Below are 21,309 nucleotides of genomic sequence, written 5' to 3' on the forward strand. Positions count from 1 at the left end.
ACTGTGAGAAATAAGTGCACTTTTTATTTCTTTCAACGTTAAAACATTGTTATTACCATATTATTGCTGCCCCACTGTAATGGATCCAATTGTGTTTACTGTGGAAAAATTCATAAGTACGCACTTGACTTGAACGCACCCCTCTGCCCCTCGACGGTGTCGGTCGCGGTTTAGTCTCTGGCTGCTCGGGTCCCATTGTTTGTCCCTGACAACAACCACCGTCTACTTCCTGGAGAGATGCTGGTTCTTCTATTCGACTAATGTGGTTTTCTTCGTGAACGTTTTCGCAGCTCGTCTCTTTTGGCTTTAAACCCGGGCGCGTAGCTAGCACAGAGCTAGCCAGCTTGCTAACCAGTCGGGAAAAATGAACTCCAGCACGCACGTCATTCAGGTGACTAATGTCTCCCCGAGCACGACCTCCGAGCAGATGAGGACTCTGTTCGGCTTCCTCGGGAACATAGAGGAGCTCAAACTGTTTCCTCCCGAGTGAGTATCCTCCATTACACCCGGGTCAAGCGTCTGTCTTTGCTTCTAGGAGGTCGGGCTCCTCCTCGGGCCTGTAGCGTCGAGCAGGCCCCGCTGCACAGCTCGCTAGTGCTAATGCTAGTGCTAATGCTAATGTTTGCCCGCGCCTTCAGTGAGCGGCTCCCCGCAGAACAAACCATCTTTACGGCCTAAAAAAACCCGATTAGAGATTAATCCTCCGACCAGTTCTGGTTAATTCCCATGTGTTTAATATAACGCTAGTAAATACTCATCATAATCTACAGGGTAACGTCTTATGTCTATATGTTGATAGTAAAGTTTAATTTGAATTTGAAAAGCTGCAACCAGAAAATATTTGACATCTTATTTTACAACGATCAGTAATAATCAAGGATACGATCATGTTGTAAATAAGCAGTACAGTTTATTTCCAGTTGAGCTGATCAAGACAATCATCCAACAGAAATATTATGTTGTCGATTCATCGTATGGGGGAAAAAAAATTTGAACAGTGACTGTGAATTTTTTGTTTAATGTCCAATGTGACAAACTATAAACCTGATAAATGCACAGTTTACTATTAATAATAATAAGAGGCCGAAAATTCACCAAGAAGTGACATGTGGATTCAAAATATTCAATTATTAGATATTAAATCAATAATAGAATCATTGCAGCCAGTACAGATAAACATACACATGTCTGATAATTGAGTTTGATTGATGAGTTGACTGAAAAATACCAAGCATTAGCCTTGTTCTGCTTTTTTTCTGTTTTACATTATGACAAATATGAACATTCGTCCTATCGATATTTTACTGATTACATCGAACTGTAACTGAGATTTATCAGCTTTGGTAAAATGTTTGTTACGTCTCTATGTGGCAGTGAAGAGCTGAGGTAGGAAACTCTCAAAAACTGAAATGGATAAATAGGAGGAATTAATGCAAATCTCATGATCAGTGCCTCCCTTAGAAGACCCAGATCCCTCTAGGATGCCTGGATGAAGTATTTTTCATTTGACTAGGAAATAATTGTCCTCTGCTTTGTATTCTCTTCTATTGAATTACATCTGGCTACTGTGCAGGTAGGAAATGTCCTGCTTTTCAGGCAAGATGAAGACATCACAACCATCTAATGAGAAGAAGGTCTAAACATGAGTGATTGGCAGTATTGCTTAATTCTCAACCGTGTGGACACATTTGTGGAAATGATTTGAACACACTAAAGATATTGTTTGAACCCAGTCTTATCTCAGTATGAAATCATGTTTGTCTCTGCAGAAGAAAGTGTGTTTTGTTTCTCATAATCCATCATTAGCTCCGTTGTCCCTGGGGACACAGACTCAGTGTAAACATGGCTTGGTGGGTCTCCTTGTTTCTATTCTTTGCACAACATATCTGTATTTTTTTCCAGTGACTCTCCCTTGCCTGTGACTTCACGTGTCTGTTTTGTAAAGTTCCTTGAGTCTGAATCGGTGGGAGTTTCTCAACACCTGACGAACACCGTCTTCGTGGACCGAGCCTTGATCGTGGTCCCCTTTGCTGAAGGTGGGTCTCTGTTTTGTTCTCACGTCACTCACTTTGCTATCTCTGAACGTTACATCACAATGTGTAGGTGTGTTAAACAGCATTGCAATCTGAGCCATTGTGAGTTTTTCCTGACCAGTCAAATTAAGCTAAGCTTTTCACTGCTTAGCATTTCTAGGTATATTAAAAAGGGACTTGTGCATTTGTGTCCATGTCTTACAATCTAGCTGTAAACTTCTCTCTCTGTTATTTGTGTTGTGGTTTTCATAGTGGACAAGTCATTTGCAGAGAGCCCCTTCCCTGCTGGCTGAAAGTGGTCCACTGCTGCCATCAGGAGATTAGAAAAAAATAATGGCACCAGGCTCGCAAGCCGCCTTCTCTCTCTTGTTCTGCAGTAAAATATTAACTCTTTATTTTTCTCTCTCTGTTCAAGGCATCTTTTCTTTGAAAATAAGAATAGCCACATGACTCTTAAGTCAATTGAGGGGGTTGGGGACAGGGTGCAGGGCAATCTCAATTCCTCACGTTCAAGTATTTCAATTTTTCCTCAAATTAAATGTTGACAAGTAGGCATGCAGCGACCTAGGGATGCCCCGAGCAGATCTGACCTGAGGCCGATTAAGGCATTAAAAAAAAAAAAATAGATCTACTGTCAAGCTTGAACCATTTCTTATCCTGTTTTTATATTTTTCAACCATTTTTCCACTTTGGGTAAAACCACACTAACACTCACTTCACCGCTAGTTCAGCCACAGTTTGCCATCGCACAGCACTGACACTGATATTTTATGCCACATAATAGGAAAGCATCAAGTACTCCGTACTGACACACAGGTATTTTCAGTAACTGGCTGATTAGAGCTATTTTTTGGTTCAAGTTGGACCGGGCTCTGGGAGGAGTTTGCTGATGTCATCAAACTCCAGGTGTCCCGCTCAAATAGGTGCAAGAAAACTAAGCAGGCGAGGGAGATGTCAATCATTCTTACAGGCCCACACTGTCCTGGGGTGGGGGGGGGTGCAATCAGCCCAACAGGCTAGAAAACCTGTGAGTTTACTGTGGGAATCCTTTTTTTTTTTTCGTAATGCAGAGCTGTTCAGAACTCCCCTGACTGTTTAGACTGAGTGTACAGTACAAATACAAGACAAAAGAAAAAATATAAATACTGGATCAGGGCTTGGTATTGGCAGATTTTTATTATTAACTTGCTCAGATTGGAAATAAAGGGAAATGTTCGGGACCTCCCTACACCACAAAGCATGCAAGATAAATTAACTAATCAGCTCTGCATGCAAGACTAGATTTCCAAAGTGTGCTATCGTCTACACAGTCGATTTTGTGGAAGTAAATAAGCATATAATTTGGTTATTAATGATAAGCGCACAAGCTGCCTTTGGCTTTTACTTGCTTCATGTGCCAAAGCATCATAGTATTTTAGACTGTGCAGTTGTGTTCCCAAATTTCCACTAACATACAAGCTAAAAAGTAGTGTTATCAGCCTCTGCTTGATGTTGCAGTAAAAATGCATATTTTTTTAATTGACCCTCTCCACACATGACTCTGACAGAGTTGAGTGAATCTCACGTTTAACGGTGGTGTTTCTTTTGTTGTTGTGTTTTACAGTTCTTTTTCCTGGTTCAGCCAGCCCCCTATATACCAGGCCCTGCTGAAAATGCCACCAACAGTTTTGTCTTCTGCAGCCTTATCCTGTTCTCAAGTGTCCTTTCTGTTGTGCGTGTGTGTGTGTGCGCGTGTGTGTGAGCGTGTCTCTCTCTCCCCCCCTCTCTCTCTCCCCTCATTTTTTCAAAAACATGTAAAAATGTCAGTTTAAAAATAGCCCGTTTTCAGATTGCACAACCATGGATGATCATCTCCTTTAAGATTTTGCTGTTTGGTTTTTCTTCAGCTTTGGGCACATTTTCCATGATTTTTGCTGGCACAAGCCCATAACTGTTTAGTGCAGATTATCTTGGACATTGTGTATTTATACTGTGACATACTGTTGGCTAACACCAGTTCTGAAGCTTATTAGTATTTTATCATGTTGCAAATCAGCCTTTTTGTCTTTGTTATTCTGGTGGTATTGTACAAAGTAACCACAATCAAAAGCCCAGAAAAGGTAAAATGACTGAACCTTTTCTGTTTTTTTTTGTATTGGTAGTGGTAAGTGATGTTGAAATGTACCCTTGTGTCTACACCCAAATCATGAACTTTGTTTTCTGTATCTCAATGTTTTTGTGTGCTTTATAGCGAAGCAGCCGGCGCGAGTCGCTTGTTCATAAAACATCTAATGAAAGTTGAGAGCACATCCCACGGGACAACTGGCTGTGCTTGCTTACGTTTGGTTCATGACTTAAAAAACAAGTACAGGTGATAAAATCTTGGCAGTGTTGACCACAGTGTGTATTGTGACTTTTAGACTCATAGCTGCTAATCCTACAATCATACTTTGACACAAAAAAAAGTCAGGGATCAAGATTTACAGACGAGACAAAAAGTGGTATTATTTTTATTTTATTTTTCACAAAAGTGTAGTTAGACTAAGGAGGCTTGTCTGCAAGTCTTGAGTGTTTATTGATTCTATGCTCCGAGTATATATTGAAATGCTGTTGTTCTTCTCCAGGAGTCATTCCTGATGAATCTAAAGCTATGTCGCTGCTGGCTCCAGCCAACGCCGTGGCAGGAATGATGCCTGGTGGAGGCCTTCTCCCAACACCCAATCCTCTGGCATCAGTGAGTTCTCACACCACACTGGTGCTCCTCATATATGCTGCTAGTTGTAAGATAAATAAATATCATAACTGTTTACTATAATTTGATTTAGATTGTTGTGTACCTTCCGGGCAGCCTCTCATATCAGTGACCGGTGAAATCAGCCCACACAAATAAATTATGCATTAGAGTTGTAAATGAGCACTGACTATCTAACGAAAGTTGTATGGTGTTAAATGACACGTGTACATAATATGGTCAGCTTAGTATCTTGTAGCACTTAGCAGAGAGCAGAAGATGATTGTGAGCACTGTGCTGTTGGCCAGTGTAGCTTAACATGCTGATGAGTGTCCCTACAAACAAGACGACAGCCGCTGTAGCAACCAAACGTCTGTAAAAAGTCACTTGTGCTGTGTTGGATGCTGTTCATCGAGCTTTGCCTTCAATTGTTGTTTGATATTTCAGATGGGCGGGACGCCATTTGGAGGTCTGGGAGGTCCCAACATGGAGCAAATGGCTGCCATGGGAATGCAGGGACCAAACATGAACCCCCAGGTGAGCTCCCAATGAGCCACATTCCTAGTCACAGCATATTCAAACAAACTGTCTGATGTTTTAACATCTCGTGTCTCTCTCAGGCTCTTTCTGCAGATTTTCTGAAGCTCATGCAGTCCATGGATCCCAAGTAAGAAACTACAGTCTCATCTAGAGTATGTAATCCAAATATTTATTTGAAGAAAAATCTAAATCATTGATTGCTCTTCGCAGATTGAATTCATTAGCAGCCGGACTGAACTTGAATCCAGGGCTGAAGAGCGACGCCTCCAACAAGGAGATTGAAGAGGCTATGAAGAGAGTCCGAGAAGCTCAGTCTCTCATTTCTGCAGCCATCGAACCTGGAAGTGAGTCGTTTGTTTCTTGTATTCGCTGACAACCAACTTAACTCTTTGTTCTATTGTCAAAGCAATAAGTCTCCACTACATGGTCGATATTTAATTGTCGTTGTTTTGCAGATAAGAAAGATGACAAGCGTAAACATTCCCGCTCCCGTTCACGCTCTCGGCGCAGGCGGACCAGATCTCGCTCAAGACACAGGTATGGATGCCTACTACTAGATTATTAAGATGAGTTCTGAGCTGTGTGTCCACATACAAAACATAAACATGGATTACAGTTGTGTTATTACCCTTTAAAAATGATCTTATCTTTATTTTGGCAGACGTTCGAAGAGCAGGTCTCGGCGAAGGTCCCATTCTCGGAGTAGGAGGAGGTCCAAGAGCCCACGAAGGAGGAGGTCCCACTCCCGGGAGAGGAACCGCCGCAGCAGGTCAAGGTCCGCAACTCTGTTATTGAAAATTTCAGCTAATAACAGTCAATGATGCAAAGCATGTGGTGGTCATTTAACATTGGGCCCTGAATGTATAGAGTATTTGTTTCTCTCCTCTGGTACTTTACCTCTGTTTCGCTGTGCATTTGGCCTCAAATAGTAAAAGTGTGGCATTATTTTACTAGAGGACCACAAACAAAATGCTTTTGTGTAAAATGCCCCCATATCTGTTGTGTAATATTTTCTAACTTTGCTTGTGTCTTGAACAGGGACAGGAGAAAGGAGGAAAAGTCTAAGAAAAGGTCCAAAACGCCTCCTAAGAGCTACAGCAGCGCCAGGAGATCTCGAAGCATCAGTCGGTGAGTTGTTGTTGTTGTTGAAGCAGTTTAACTTAACTGTAGACGTGAATAGTTTGAGAGCCAATAATTTAATTAAATGTGGACATGCCAAATTCAACCCAGATAAGAATTACACGAAGCAGTATTTGTTTTTATTTTGTTCCTTGACTTATTGTCTTTGATTGGCTCTCAGGCGACATAAGCGAAGCCGCAGTGCGTCTCGATCCCCCAAGAGGAAGGTGTCCCGCTCTCCATCACCCAAACGGTGAGTCCAGTCATGTGCAATGCTTCTTTAATTTACATTCAAGTACAAAGCTAAAGATAACAATATTATGTATTGATAATGTTTGCAGTCACAAGAAAGAGAAGAAGAAGGACAAGGAGCGCGAGAAGGAGCGGGACAGAGGCAGGAGGGAGGACAGGGACCGCAGCAGAGACGAAAGAGAACGTTCCACCAGTAAAAAGAAGAAGAGCAAAGACAAGGAACGGGACCGAGAACGCAAGTCAGACAGCGAGAAAGGAGACGTCAAGGTACATACGACTACGTTCTGTTTGTTGTTGAAATGTACTTTAGGAACTTGAAGCAGCATCTGGGAATTAAGATTCCAAATTCCCTTCATTGGTTTTGAACACTCAATTGTTGCGTCACAGGTGACCCGGGATTATGACGAGGAGGAACAAGGTTACGACAGTGAAAAGGAAGTGGAGGAAGATGATGACGACGAGAGGAAGAGCGACTCCGACTCGGCCTCGTCTCCCAAAGGCCAAGAGGAGATGGAGCGTTCCGAGGGTCAGATTCCCAAAAAGTCCAAACAGAACGGAGACGATCACCATCAGGAAGACATGGAGATGAGTGATTAAAAAAAAAAACACCCCCAGAGAGTGACCACGGCAACGTTATCTTTCCACTGTCCTTTTATATTTTTAATATCGGCCACAACATGTCTGTGCCTGATCACACGGTTAAAAAAGATTTGTTGTCTTAACTGTAGACGCCTTGGGGAGGGAGGGGTGTAGAGGAAAACAGTCCATTCATTTTTGTAAAGACGTGAGAAAACGAGGACTAAAATATGAATAACACGAGACCTGTTTTTAAATTGTCTTCATGTACTTTTTTAAGATCCTGTTTATTTTTGCTTTGAGTTCAGATGTTGTCTTCCTGACGGTAGAATACGCAGCGTTTTCCTCTGATCGGCTGCATTTGTAAATATTTTACTGGTCAGGACTGAATCTTTCCCTCAGACTGTTAGTGACGCAGCACCAGCTTCCGGTTTCTTTTATTTTCCTCTTTGGTTGCGGAACCATTTTTGCTTCAACTGTTATGCACCCAGTGGTTGTTCAGCTGACCTTCCTATTTACAGCGCTTTGTAATTGTACACTGTAGACTGAATATGTTGCAATGAAATACTTTGTCTGCAATAGGTTTTCCAAAGGAAACGAATAAAATCTGATCCGACTGTCCACTTGTTTCATCATTTGAAAAATTGAGGAGAAAATGTAGACAGATTCACGGTGTAATTTTCGCTGGTTGCCTGGCAACTGCACAGAACTAAGGAACATGCAAATGTCGTTGTCTTTAGGTTTTAGACTAAATTCAACGAACATGATTTTTAAGTTTTTTTTCCAGCTGTGATTCTTCTGCTGCTGCTTCGTCTTGTTTGAACATTTTCAGCACAAGCAGAGAAAACAGTTTGCATTTGTCAAAGATATGAATAAGCAAAATATATAGTTCATTGATATGAAATGTACAAATTGCAATGACACAAACTAGAATTTCAATTAAATTCCCTTTCCTTGTTTGAAATGCAGAACTGGTGTTAAACAAATTGGTCATAAATGTGACGTCCAGAATTTTTTTCCTTATTCTCGTCAATGCATTTTGGATCAGTTAGTTATTCCACCAGCTTTTAAACTGGACCCTGTTAAAACAATAACTTTTTAAACACAAGTGACATTTCATCAACTCAGATAAACCCATGTGAATGGCGTTAGTTACAAAAATATATTGATCATTCTAATTTATTTCTAAGAAAATGTTTAAGTAACATTATTAACCGATATACATGACAGTAATGTTGGTGTTGTTCCATATAGTGTCAGCCTGCTGCAAAACTGAATTCTGCAATATAAAATGTGTTGGTAGAACTTTAACTTACATTAAACTGACATCAGTTCAATCTTCTAATTACACTTAAACACATATTTACCAAAATGTCAAACTACGTCCTCCTGAAAGAATTATGAGTGTGAGAAAAAACATGGAGTCCAAATTCAGTTAGATATGTGGAATTTTTATTTTAGTACATTTTATATGAAAATAGTGTTGTAGACCTTTACAACAGTTTTGGCTGCACTGAATATGGATATAAATAAGCATGTTCTTTTAATGTTGGTGCTGAAAAACCAGAGAACAAGAAGAACATCCTCCAGCATCTGTTTGTCTCAGTTTCATTAAGAGCTCATGAACCATAGCAGCACCGGTACAGACCTCATGGTGGTTTCCCCCAGTGAACGCCTCGCAGCCTTTCACACTCACTTCTCTAAGAAACTCGGTGCTTTGTGCTTTACACGTGGTGGAGGGGAGTTTTGGTTCCACACATCTGAAGGAGGCTCGTACAATTTATCATGGGGGAAATAAATGACAGGAGAAATGAAAGTTTCATTTTTTTCCTTTAAAACAACACAAATATGTACAAAAATAGCAACTGCCACCATGTTTACAAACCAAATAAATGGACCTGTGAGACGCTACATGAAAGAAATTCCACAACACTCCCTCTGGTCTTAGACAGCACGAGTAATGAGAAAACATAAAAAGACAAAAGCAATAAAACGTGTATTTACTTATTGTGCAGGAGGAAAAATCCTGGTTCTGGTTTAAGTGTAAAAATGTCGTGAATGTTTTTGTCATTCATTCCCTAACATCTAACGTCTGTACAATGACCGTCCGTTGTACACTTTGTTACATAGTTTACAAAAAAGGTGAAGTCAGAAACAAAACACCCGACATTCTAACTTTCGCTCGCCGCTGCTCAGACAGAGGAAAAAAAACACATCTGTGGTACCATTAACAAACAAATTCTGCAGCATTGTCTAACGTCGCCTTGACAACCAACGCAGCGTTGAGCGTCACAAAGTGAACTCACCTGAACGCACAGTCGCTGTAGTGGATCTAAATAGTGCCCAGGAGCTCAGTGGTGGTGCTTCATGCCCATGAAAATCATCGTTACACACACACACACACACACTCACTCACAACTTTATAATGTGCAGGGTTAAAGTGGAACTGTAGAAAAAGAAGATGTTTTAAAATTCTTTAACCTACAAAAGTAAAAGATCGACTTGAACAGACTTTCAATTTTGTGAATCTTAAATCTTAAATATTTTAGTGTTCATCTTTGGGAAAACTTTTGATGATGTTCAAGAAGAGAGTTAAAAAATGAAAAGAAGATAATTCCATTCCCCTCCACATCTGCCTGAAACATCTGGATTAGACTATGTACAATTTTATGTTGTTGACCTTTACATCGAATATCACAAAGTTAAAATGACTTTGCACCTTGAGAGTTTTCTTTTTTTTACTTCAGTAGGAAAAGAAGCTTAAAAAACAGGTTTTTAGTGAAACTCCTCCTCGACGTGTCACACAGTAACATCAGTGCTTCACTACAGGTCAGTTAAACACATTCGCTTTATAAACATCACTTACAGACGGAACTACGGCAAATCAGCTGAGCTGGTCGTCTTCTCTCGTCTGCTACTTACGGCCCCCGTGACCAGGAAACTCAACTGCTCTGCTCTCACTCATCTCTACTTCAATGCCCTTTCACTGATGAGACGCTCACTCTCATCAGGTGCTGACGTCTCTGTCAGCGCCGTCGTCTGCATCAAACTCTGCTCGTTGGTTTGTAATCAGAGTCAGGACGTCCGATGAGATCTATAAACTGTCAAGAAGCGATAACCGCCGTTTGTTTTTCCCTCAGTTTCTCCTTTTGTATTTTTATAAAAGCATGTCTTGTAGCAGAATGTTGCCCGGTTGCACGTTTGTTTCCTTGCCCGGCATGGAGAGGTTAAAGGTCAGGGAAGCGGCTGGGGTCTTCTTTATACTCGTTGGGAATGGTAAAGATGGTCGCCTCAAACTCGTCGTAGCGAAACTCCTGGAACGTCACCGTGGCCGTGATGGTGGGAAAGACGGGGATGTCTGCAGGGAGGCGAGAGCACAATTAGAAAACATACCAATATCTTATTCTTTGTTTTTATGAAGTCACAACATCTCCAGGGGATTTCGTTCCGTATAAGTTACCACATCCTTCAGTTTGCTGAGCCTACATCTATTTATCTTTCAGTCAAACTGTCAGATAATCCTAAAGATGGTTCATATCTCTTCTTTTATTCACATCTACTTACCGAGTTTAACAGGAAAACCAGGGGGGAGCTTCATCTGCACAAACTCCCTGAGTTTATTAAAGTGCTTGAAGGGAGCAATCACCTCCAGAACATTTAACAACCTGAGACAGAACAAGACGAACAAATGATTCAGAAGATAAATCAACAGACACTGAAATCCAGACATATATAAAGCTGCTTTTGTCAGTTATTAATCCTACATTGTTAGATTTGGGCATATTTAGCTTTAGATAGATTTTTATATGTATGGATATGTTAGTTTAGCGCATTATTACATTTTTTACAAATTTAATTAGAGGATAAAACCCTTTGAGATGCACAATTACGTTTTCAAGGGGGTCAATTACAAAATCAACATAGTATCAATAATATTTCACACACATACACATATTAACACATACATACAGGCTCCCTCCCCAAAAGGAAACCTACTTTATCTGATACTAATGTTGTCTGCACAAATAAAAACAAATGAAAATAGATAAATTAAGAAAGAAAATATCATGAACAACATGAACAGCTTCAACTGCAACTCACTGCTGACACACAAACAGTAATAAGGACATGAAATATAAAAGGACTAAATCAAAATGAAACACTCTCAGATATGTCCCTTTGTATCAGGAGACATTTGTGTCTTCCACTAACTGTCGAGGTGTTAGAGTTAAAGAGACGACTCACGATTCGATGCCCAGAGGGAAGTCTTGGCTCATGGCGATGGTTGCTTTGAAGTTTTTCTTGCTCTCTTTGCAGGTCAGCTCTCGTCCCAGATGAGGAGCTCTGACACGAGACAGAAACGGCAGCTTGTCAGAAACTCATCTCAGGATAATGTCAGATCACTGACGTATTCTTCTAATTCTGCTGCAGTGGTTGTTGGTTGAAATGTTCCATTGGTTGTTAATCTTAATTATGATCTTTCCCCTGAACACTAACCAACATGAACTTTATCAAACCAGAATATCGCAGTTACATGATCAGAGAAACTGCAGCATGGGTGTAAAATGACAAGTTACACCCCAGTGGAACTATTTCCTATTAACACATTTTATATTTCTTTTCATTAAACAGATGAAGTCATCAGGCCACGTGCATCTGTAATTTACAGTAACCTTTTGTTTTCTTATTCTTCTGGTTTTCTCAAAAAAGTACAAGTGGAGTCTTCATGTGTTCAGAAACCTACCTTCCATTGTCAGAACTGATGTATTCTTCCCAGGATATAGTGTTGGGTGATGGGGGGGTTAGAGATTGTCTCCTCACGGGCTGAGAAGCAGAGAAAAACAAAATAAAACAGGTTGAATTCAGATTTCAGACTAAACCTCTGATAAAGCTTCCCCAGACACAGACACAACAAACATCTTATTCTGACTTTATAATATCCATGATCTTGAAACAGGCTGTGAACCTGTGAGCTGTCCACTTGGGAAGGAGGATCTTGTTTAACTCTTGAATATGTTTATTCACTTTATTCTTATGTCTTTATTCATGTGTTCCCACAGAGCACAGCACAGGACACTAGAGGGCCCCAGTGGGTCAGTAAAACCACAGTTCCTCCATCAGCCTCACAGTGAAACACAAATACCACCAACACGGTCAAACGTGATGTTATTTTAAGTGAATTCTGATCCAACTTTCTGACCTTTCCCTCCTGAACACCAGAGTTTATATTTGATCTTAATCTTTTGTGCATTCAGACTGAACAAGTTGACGTTTCTACAAATACAACAGTGAGAAATAAAAGTAGTAGTAGGAGTAGTGCCTCTGTAAGAATGACTTCTTCCGTACACACTAACATCACATGTATATCTGTGGCTGGAGGACAGGACGCTGATGGTGGACAAACAGAAGAATGGACATAAAGACAGAACATGTACAATAAAGACCACAGGAAGTAACAAAATAAAAGCACTCATAATATGAGCATCTGTCTTTAACATCATGATCTATCAAGGACGTAACATCCTGTTAGATGGAGTTCACAACCAAAGATGTATAAGTACAATTCTGAAAGATACACACGTCGATATATAGATACAAATAATAATTTACAGCAGGGTTAGTTTCATCTACTCCTACAACCGATGAATTGGTCGCACTCTAATCCACAGATTCTTCCAGCAGCAAAGCAGCATTAAAGAAAACTCTCTCCAAAACAAATCCATCATTTAAACTTTCTGTGGAAAACGATCTCAACTCTGCCTCCTATGTTAGTTTATTTTCAGATCTGACAATCTCTCCTTGCTGACCCTGAACTGGAGCTGGGATGAGCTCCATCCACTTTCCCCTGAAAACAAACGTTCAGTTAAAAAAAAAAAAAAAGAGAGAATGAGGCCAGCTGACCCGTCCTCTGTGGTTAAACACGGCAACTAGGGCAGAATAATGTGGAAAAATGTGGCGAGTGACGAGACGCCAGCCTGAGCCCAGAGTCAGTCGCCTGAGGTGAGAAAAACACCGGAGACAATATCATGTCTCGCCTTCATTTCCCAACAACAGTGCAGCCATCACAGAGAGGTTTTGGTGATTTTTTCTCCTCGGGCAGCTTTGTTAGGTGCTCGCTCTCACACTGTGCGTATCAGCTCTGGCGTGTTGTTGTGACGAGGACAGAGTACACACAGGCCGCGGAGGCCCTGATACGCTGGTATGCTGCTTCCCGCTCCCCCCCTCCATCGTTCCATGGCACCAGGGGTTTTAGCCTTCATCCGTGAGATCAATAGTGTCAAGCCCCAGTTGAAAAGCCTCCCCACGCTTCCCTGTGTCGACAGGCACAGAGCTGACCCGCTGTCCCTCTCTGTGGTAAACACAGCTACGTCACGGCAGCTGCTTATTTCCCTCTCACCCCCTTCCATGTATCGTTTTCCACCAGCGTTGAGGGAGAAGTTATTTCCACACTGACAGCAGGGCACCCTAAAACACAGCTTTGTACTTTAGACATGAGTAGAGTCTGGTTCAGATCTTTACGGATAGACTGACACACATCATATTATACTGTGATGAGACAAAGCCTAGCACGGAACAAGGGAGTGTCGACAGAAACACAGGCGAGCAGTTAAAAAGCATCGGTGGAGTGTTTGGAGGCTTTGTCTTCACAAAGCTTTATGCTCCGTGTGTGTGTGGACAAGGGCTTGCTAAGCAAACTCTGGAACATACTGCAGTGAGGTGAGGGGGGAGGTGAGAGGCCGGAGGATCGTCCCTGTGAACAAGGTGCCGTTTTGTAGTTTTCACCACCAGGTGGCAGTGCTGGGGACTCGATTCCATGCAAAGTGGATGAGGAGGGGAGCAAACCTCCCTCATAACAGAAGTGACCAGAGCGGTGTCTCATGTTGGAGACATTGAAGAAACAACAGTGGGGGAATGAGACTGGAATTTTTCAATAAACCATGCAAAATGGATTGATAGAGTCGAGGGGCCATGCTGTTTCTACAGGATTGATCTTTGTGGACATACAGCAGGGAGGTGGTGGGAGGTGGATTGGATTTTTTCGGAGACTTATGTCCTACCCCAAGGTTCCAGCGGGACAGGACAGTTTCAGGACTGGACTGGTGGTTACGCTGCAGGAGGTATAAGTAAACAGGATGTTTAACCAAAGAGCAAACTGTGACCCCACTGGTTCCCAGTTGTTCTATCTCCACTCTAATCATCATTGTTCCCTGTGACAACATCCACACCTCATTTATCTTTGAAGACAGAGATTCCTGTCTGATAAGCTCTATGAGTTACAGCTTAAACACACAGTTCTCCTCACTCACTGTGTAACAAGGTTCAGTGTGTTAGATTAAGGTGAAAGGGAACTATTGGCAGACATGTAATATAAAATAATCCTGTGTTTCCTCTAAATTGTACAAATTGTTGTCTTTACCCTAGAATGTCCCCATTATATTTAAATAAATGGAACTTCACCACTAGATTTCACTAAATTATACAGACTGAACCTTTAAAGAGATGCTGTAATAAAACACCCTGAGGGGAAACATTTTTATGATGAACACTGAAATAATTAAATCAACCTGCAGAACCTGTACATCACACATCTCAAAGAGGAATATGAATCATAGCCAGTTTTATTGCAGCCATGTATATAAAGGGAACTTAGTGCAAATGGAGAAAATAAACCTATATTTCAACCAGTGGAACCAGGAACTAAACGTTTGTGTGGTAGTTTTAAGTTACAAATCCTGTAGTACTTTTTGTTGGTTTATGGGATGGAGTACACAGGACTGAATGCTGCTGATTGGTGATTTGTCATTCATAAAAACAAGGAAGTACTGGGAATCACTGGTATTAATATTAAGGCTGAAAGACAAACATGTATTCTTGTTTATGAACATTAAATACTAAGTGAAGTTTCCTTGACAGTTTCCCAACTAGAGAATAAGAGAGACAGGAGTTACTTATTTGATCATTTCAGCATCATTTCACTTTTCCTTCCTTCATTAAACCCAAACAATCAGTCACACAACAGTAAATAAACACAACAAAATAACTGTGTGTAGATTAATCTTCATCTGACACTGGTCTCATTTGTAGAAATCCGCTAATATGGGTTTTTGGGGATCAATGTATTAATATTAGGGAGTAAAAAACATCCAATATATCAGTGATCGGTATTTTTAGTTTATTCTGTAGATAAAAGTTTTCATATCAGAAAACATAAACGCAGACACTACATACAGATGTTTGTCCTAGAGGAGTCATAGAGGAGATAGAAATAGAAAGGAAAACAGAGCAAGAGAGAAGTTCAACCCTTGACTCCTCTCTGACCTCTGCACAGCTGGCAGATCGTTGGATCGTTGATTTTGGAAAGTTACAGACGTGGTCGGACAGAAACCCTCATAGCCAACTTTAAAAATATTTGTGTGTGTGTGTGTGTACACGTTTGAGGGAGTTTGCGGATTCCGTGCTCAAGGTAGCCCCATAACCCCAATTATCTTTACCCAATCATGGGTAATTATGGTTTGGCTCTGTAGCACCACACACCAGCTGTGGACAGATGCTGTAAACGCGACCCACTCTGTCGCTCTACTGAGTCGACCAGTGAAAATCATCCCGACTCACCTCAAAGTTCTGCTCTATGAGGTTCCCTCCTTTGCTCAGGCTCTCCATGATGGCTTTGTTCCTCAAGATGTCCTCCTCGCTCAGATGCTCCCGTCTCTTCCTGGACTCGAGGACCAGGCCGTTCACAGAGTAGAAATCTGCCAGGAAATTTCCCACGCGCTCCTTGAGATAGAAGAAACAGCGAGATAAGTCCCCCCCGCTGAGCCGCCAATTTCCCTTTTAAACACACGTCAAAAGGACAAAGGAGCAATTTCCACATATCTCTTTCACCGCCTCCGTGTCTCCCTAACCCCGTCTGTGTTGTTTTTAACCCTGAGCCTATCACCTGCGGTTCCTTCCTGGGGTTATCACTGCGGCTACCCCAATTCATTTACTGTCTTTTCCTGCCTGGTGTGGGTATGAAGCACAGGAAATATGATCAGGAAAGTGGAGGGAGTTCAAGGTAAAACAGTAAGAAGACCCAGAAAAACAACATTTACACATCAAGCAAAGTAAAACAAAATGGAGAACCGTAAAGAAAGAGTCAAGGGATCAATCAGGTTTCTTTGGTTTTCCATTTAAGACCTTTCATGACCTTGAATATTCTATCACTCTTTGTTTGTTTGATTTTTTTCCAGTCAGAGAAGTTACAGGTCCAGGGGTCAACTGTCTGGTTCACTTAAAGCATAACATATTGTGTACATTACACGCTAATAGAAATCTGTTTACTGAGCCCCTGTGCATCGTCTCCCGTCCATTTCCTGCATTTCCCAAAGAATTAATCAAATTTCCAACTGTGTGTCTGGGAAAAGCTACTGACGATTCCGGGAATTCCTGGAGCTGGTGAGACCCTGTGACCCGGAGCAGCGTTTGGGAAAGCGGCGGTAGTGGGAATAATAAAAATAATCTCACAATTAATCTCCATTAACGACATCGAGGACAATAACTTGACACCGACCGTCTTGTCTTCTCTGAACAGCCAGCCAGTCTGCGCCCTTGAGAAAGTGATGGACTTGGTGGAGAGCGTGGCAGAGTAAACGTCGCTGCTCATCAGGATGTCAACTTCCTCCTCCGTCTCCATCTCTGACTCCTAAAGTTACACGACATGAGCATCAACACAAGTAGAACACTATTAAAAGACAGAACACACCAAAACAAGATATATATGAATATGGCTGTAGGAAAATGTATTTGACATTTATCAGACAAAACGATGAATTGAGACAGAAATCAGCAGGTTTATCAGTAATAACACTAACTATCCATAACTGTAAATAAGTGTTGTAATGTACACTGTGTAAATGAAGCTTTATTCTTTCACACTCGTATCTGTCTGTGTCTCACACACCTCGTGGTGTATCCGCTGGTAAACCTTCTGTTCGTTGTCCAGCACGACAAAAGACTCGGAGGGGATGGCGTTTCCATTGAAGATGAAGCTAAGGTCACCGCGCTGGCACTTCATGTCTGTGAAGTCTATCAGGGTGGTGTCCAGTCTACACACACAAACATTTATGTAGTTTAGTGTGAGAGCTTCAGAAATATGAAAGGCGAAAACAGGAGAAGTAACCAGAAGATGACAGCAGAGGAGCTCGACTGAGTTTACTGTTGGTCACATCTAACTCTGCAGGAGACACTGTGAAAAAGTGTGAGCTGAAGAAGACATGTCACACCTTTGCTCTGAAAGATGAGAGCCGTTGTGTATGCTAATCGTTGCCACGGGAAACCAACATATCAAGAATCTTAAAACAAAAATCATTTGTCAGAATGGGAAGTCCTGGAGTCAAATATGGCAGAAAGAAAAACAGATCATCTTTTGAAGAGCAGAAACAAAGTGGTAGGTGCTGAGAGTCAGTGTGACAGGTTGACACACTGTAGCACGAGAAAGTAGATTAGCTCACGGTGACAGTTCTTTTACCATCTTCTTAACTCCAGGATAATCAGAGGGCATTTTGAATACCAAATCAGACAGGAGCAGATTCTGAGTAACGACGAGCTCCACATCAACGCCATCTCACACAAATTGAATTTTTTCTTCAAATAGATTCCGTTGATATGTTATGGAGCCCAAATATAGAAGCGTGTGCGTATGTGCTAGATAAGGACCTGCCCTCGTCTGTCAAGCAAACAAAAATAACTTTAAGTACACGGAACAGTGGGTTAATACCTGTGCACATGCTACAGATGTGGCCTTAAAACACAGCATTGTGGATTCCTGCTATAGTTTCATTGTTTTGTGTGTGTGTGTGTGTGTCAGCTGCATTGGAGTTTTGCTGACGCCACTTTGTTTGTAAGCTCAGCAACACTTTAACAGTTTTGTGTTAAGGGTCTGGATATTTTCCGGAGTTTGTCTTTCAATTATGAGGAACAATGCAGGAGATTGTCCGTAACAGGACCGTTTACAACAAGAGGAAAATGTCCGGCACGCTCCAGTGAGGGTCAGCTGCTGAGGCAGGACATGACGTATAAACTCTGCTGTATATTTTTTCTTTACAGCGGCATCTGCCTTTATTGTCAAAAGATCTCGCATCTGGCCTTTCCGAGTTGACATCTTCGTCTGCGTCCTCTACAGATCTATGAAGCTCTAATTGTTTTAATCTATTTCACACTCAAGTTAAACAAACTGGACTGAGGAGACGAGATGAGAGGTAGAGAGAGAAGAAAGAGATGATGTGTTGGGTGCAGCATGAGATGGCAGATACATTCTGAACCATTAAGTAACTAAGTGCCTTGATTGAAGGTTTTCTTGAGGAATTGCAGTTTATTTCAATGCCGTTTCCATTAAGCTGGTCCTTGTTTACTTTCATACAAACTCAACAACATATAATGTTCCAAAGCAAATTTAATTACCACATATTTGACATGAATGCATTCCATTTGTGGAGAGGACTTGCCTGATGTTGATGCCCTGCTTGTAGATCTTACAGGCGTCTGAAGGCAGGATTCTGGAGAGCAAAGGCACTGCAACATGAAAAGATTCAGTTAAACGTGTCATACATCATGGAGGGTCCTCGATTTAGAAACTTCACTCAATAATGAAGGCGACCACTTCAAAGCTTCAGTAGCATATAGACCATGTGCACGTGTAGTTCTGTGGCTTAATATTTAATAACTCACAGCTCCCACCGGGCTTGAAGTCACTGAAGCAAGAGGCTTCCTTTTCCTTTGCTGTTTCGGTTGCACAAAATTTAACGGGGAGTTTAAAAGTCTAGTAAAGATCTGTGAATGGCTGCATTGGAAAAAAATTACAGAAAACACTGGCTTCTTCAACCCAGCAGAGTAAAACATGTGGTCTCAACAGGCCTGAAGGGCACCAAGCCAGAAATCCCTCAAGCGATGTGAGCACGGATCCATGAGACGTGTTGGTTTAAACCTGATGCTTCTCATTCACTAAATATTCAGACCCCGTCACCTATTTTACACACTTTGTCAGGTTGCAGACTCAAATTTAAACCATTTAAATATTTTTTTTTATCAATCTGCACTCAACGCTCCTAATGACAAAGAATTTATTGAAAAGGAAAAACTGAAATATTCTTTTCTCTCAAGGATGTTTTTACATCTTGGTCAAAGTCCACCTATGATGAAGTTAATCGATCGGACGTTATTTGGAAAGAAACACATCTGTTAATATGAAGTGTTACAGCTGACAGTGCAGCCATTGGAACCATCTCCTGACCATTTAATCCCAACTGTGAAACATGCTGGTGGCTTCATGCCGTGGGGGAGTTTTCGGGGTCAGAGACTGGAGGGTTCATCAGGATTGAGGGAAAGGTGCAGAACAAAGTACAGAGATATCCTTAATGAAAACCTGGTCCCCGAGTGTTCAGGACCTCAAACTGGTCCAAAGGTTCATCCTCCAACTGAACAATGACCCTGGACACACAGTCAAACACAGGCTTTTGGACAACTCTGTCAATTTCCTCGAGTGGTCGAACCCGAGACCTGACAGGAACCAAATTAAACATCTCTAGAGAGCTTTAGAGAATCTGCAGAGAAGAACGACAGCAAATCTCCAAATCCAGTTGAGCAAAGCTTGTTGTGTCATATAAGCAGGTTCAGGACTACTCGCTGCCAAAGGTGCTTTGTCTGAATACTTGAATAAGTGTCAACGTGATATTCCTGTTTTTCCTTTTGAAGAGTCGAGTGATGAGGGGAAAAACATAACACAATGTGGACAATAGCAAATCTGTAGTTCTGTAACCTACAAAAATAATCTCAATGTCTGTCTCTACAGCAAAGCTTTTACGTTCTTACAAAAAAAAATTCTGGTACACACACACACACACACACACACACACACACACACACACACACACACACACACACACACACACACACACACACACACACACACACACACACACACACACACACACACACACACACACACACAGTTATGCAACCAGTGTACATCTAGTTACCATCATGCGTCCATTACATAATCTAGCCCACCTTGTCAATAATTCACAAAGACACAGCGGGTACACAGAATTCAACCCTGGCTCAGACCAGACTTCTGCTGACAAAGCAAATGCTCCTACACCAGCACCATTAGATGCATTTATTAAACTCTCATACAATATTCTTCATTAGCATATACGAGGCCCTGCATTGTTTAATAGTGGTGGCAGCTGGAGAACACATTCTGCTCCTGGTGCTGGCAGATATCACTGACTAAGACTAAATGGAGTTTCACATCCACATGAGAGGATGGTATGTCAGCTCGTTCCCAGAAGGAGGAGTAACTTGACTCCAGCAGTGGACCTCATAGCACAAGGTGAAAACTCTGACCTCATCATATTTTACTGAATATAGTGTGTCAGTCCTCTGAGTTCCAGACGACACCCTCACCGAGGACATGTGGTTACTTGCCAGAATAAATTATGTTTGTGAAACTAAGATTACATTTTTCTGTTAACATAAATATTATGGGGCAGCAGATTGTGGAACTTGACTCACCCCAACTTTGGAAGTCCCAGTGAAGCTCCAAGTAAAAGTCACCAAGCTGCAAATGAAGATAGAGAATCACTGGTTAAACTATACGAGTAGATAGACAAAGCTATTCACAACAAAATCGCTGCATACCTAAAAGAGAGATTCAGGTCTTATTGTCGATAAATTCAACGAAAGGACTAAACACTGTATTATTTTGGGACTATTTTCAGCTGTGTATTAATCCAACTTTTCTGCCCAAGTAAGTTTTGACAGAGCCAGGAGGGCGTATGATGAAGTGACTGAAAATAATCTGTGACCATGTTCATGGTAACGAGAACATGTCGCCCAGGGCAACAGTGTGGCTAACTGATGTGTTTTTAACACCTCTGAACAACAGTGCAGGTCTGCCAAGGTGCTCAATGGACTGGAATAACTAATGATCGTCTTTGTGTGGGAGAAACTAGTCTCAAATTTACAAAAAGAAATCTTGCAGAACCAAAATCAAAAGAGCTGGAACAAAGCGTTTCAGTTAGACCGACCTGAGTAAACAGA

General features: G+C 41.4%; 2 protein-coding genes across 7 annotated transcripts in view; one reads left to right on the forward strand and one right to left on the reverse strand.

The window, feature by feature from the left end:
- Positions 1 to 140: 140 nt before the first annotated feature.
- LOC118120760 (serine/arginine-rich splicing factor 11) lies at positions 141 to 7,851 on the forward strand. Of its 5 annotated transcripts, none has more exons than XM_035176013.2 (12): positions 141 to 486; positions 1,903 to 2,036; positions 4,637 to 4,746; positions 5,191 to 5,280; positions 5,364 to 5,410; positions 5,494 to 5,627; positions 5,739 to 5,820; positions 5,945 to 6,052; positions 6,322 to 6,411; positions 6,584 to 6,655; positions 6,744 to 6,921; positions 7,042 to 7,851. In XM_035176013.2, exons 1-12 carry the CDS (start codon positions 365 to 367, stop codon positions 7,249 to 7,251), a joined length of 1,377 nt encoding a protein of 458 aa, XP_035031904.1. In that variant the 5' UTR covers positions 141 to 364; the 3' UTR covers positions 7,252 to 7,851. The 5 variants fall into 5 exon arrangements, with proteins under 5 accessions (XP_035031904.1, XP_035031903.1, XP_035031906.1 ...); XM_035176012.2 differs by having other exon boundaries at positions 142 to 486; positions 5,945 to 6,058; XM_035176015.2 differs by lacking the exon at positions 141 to 486 and having other exon boundaries at positions 493 to 4,383; positions 5,945 to 6,058.
- Positions 7,852 to 8,660: 809 nt separating this feature from the next.
- LOC118120758 (ankyrin repeat domain-containing protein 13C) overlaps positions 8,661 to 21,309 on the reverse strand; it is a 32,229-nt gene continuing 19,580 nt past the window's right edge. Inside the window, exons 5-14 of one of the 2 annotated variants that reach the window (XM_035176010.2) lie at positions 20,782 to 20,827; positions 18,714 to 18,780; positions 17,171 to 17,315; positions 16,781 to 16,912; positions 15,844 to 16,005; positions 14,289 to 14,339; positions 11,975 to 12,054; positions 11,476 to 11,574; positions 10,795 to 10,895; positions 8,661 to 10,588 (exon numbers count right to left, since the gene is read on the reverse strand). In XM_035176010.2, the coding sequence (XP_035031901.1) occupies positions 10,458 to 10,588; positions 10,795 to 10,895; positions 11,476 to 11,574; positions 11,975 to 12,054; positions 14,289 to 14,339; positions 15,844 to 16,005; positions 16,781 to 16,912; positions 17,171 to 17,315; positions 18,714 to 18,780; positions 20,782 to 20,827 (1,014 nt within the window). In that variant the 3' untranslated portion in view covers positions 8,661 to 10,457. The remainder of the gene's footprint in view (positions 10,589 to 10,794; positions 10,896 to 11,475; positions 11,575 to 11,974; positions 12,055 to 14,288; positions 14,340 to 15,843; positions 16,006 to 16,780; positions 16,913 to 17,170; positions 17,316 to 18,713; positions 18,781 to 20,781; positions 20,828 to 21,309) is intronic. The other variant, XM_035176011.2, reaches the window with a different exon arrangement.

Source organism: Hippoglossus stenolepis, chromosome 14, assembly GCF_022539355.2.
Source record: "Hippoglossus stenolepis isolate QCI-W04-F060 chromosome 14, HSTE1.2, whole genome shotgun sequence".
Taxonomy (NCBI): domain Eukaryota; kingdom Metazoa; phylum Chordata; class Actinopteri; order Pleuronectiformes; family Pleuronectidae; genus Hippoglossus; species Hippoglossus stenolepis.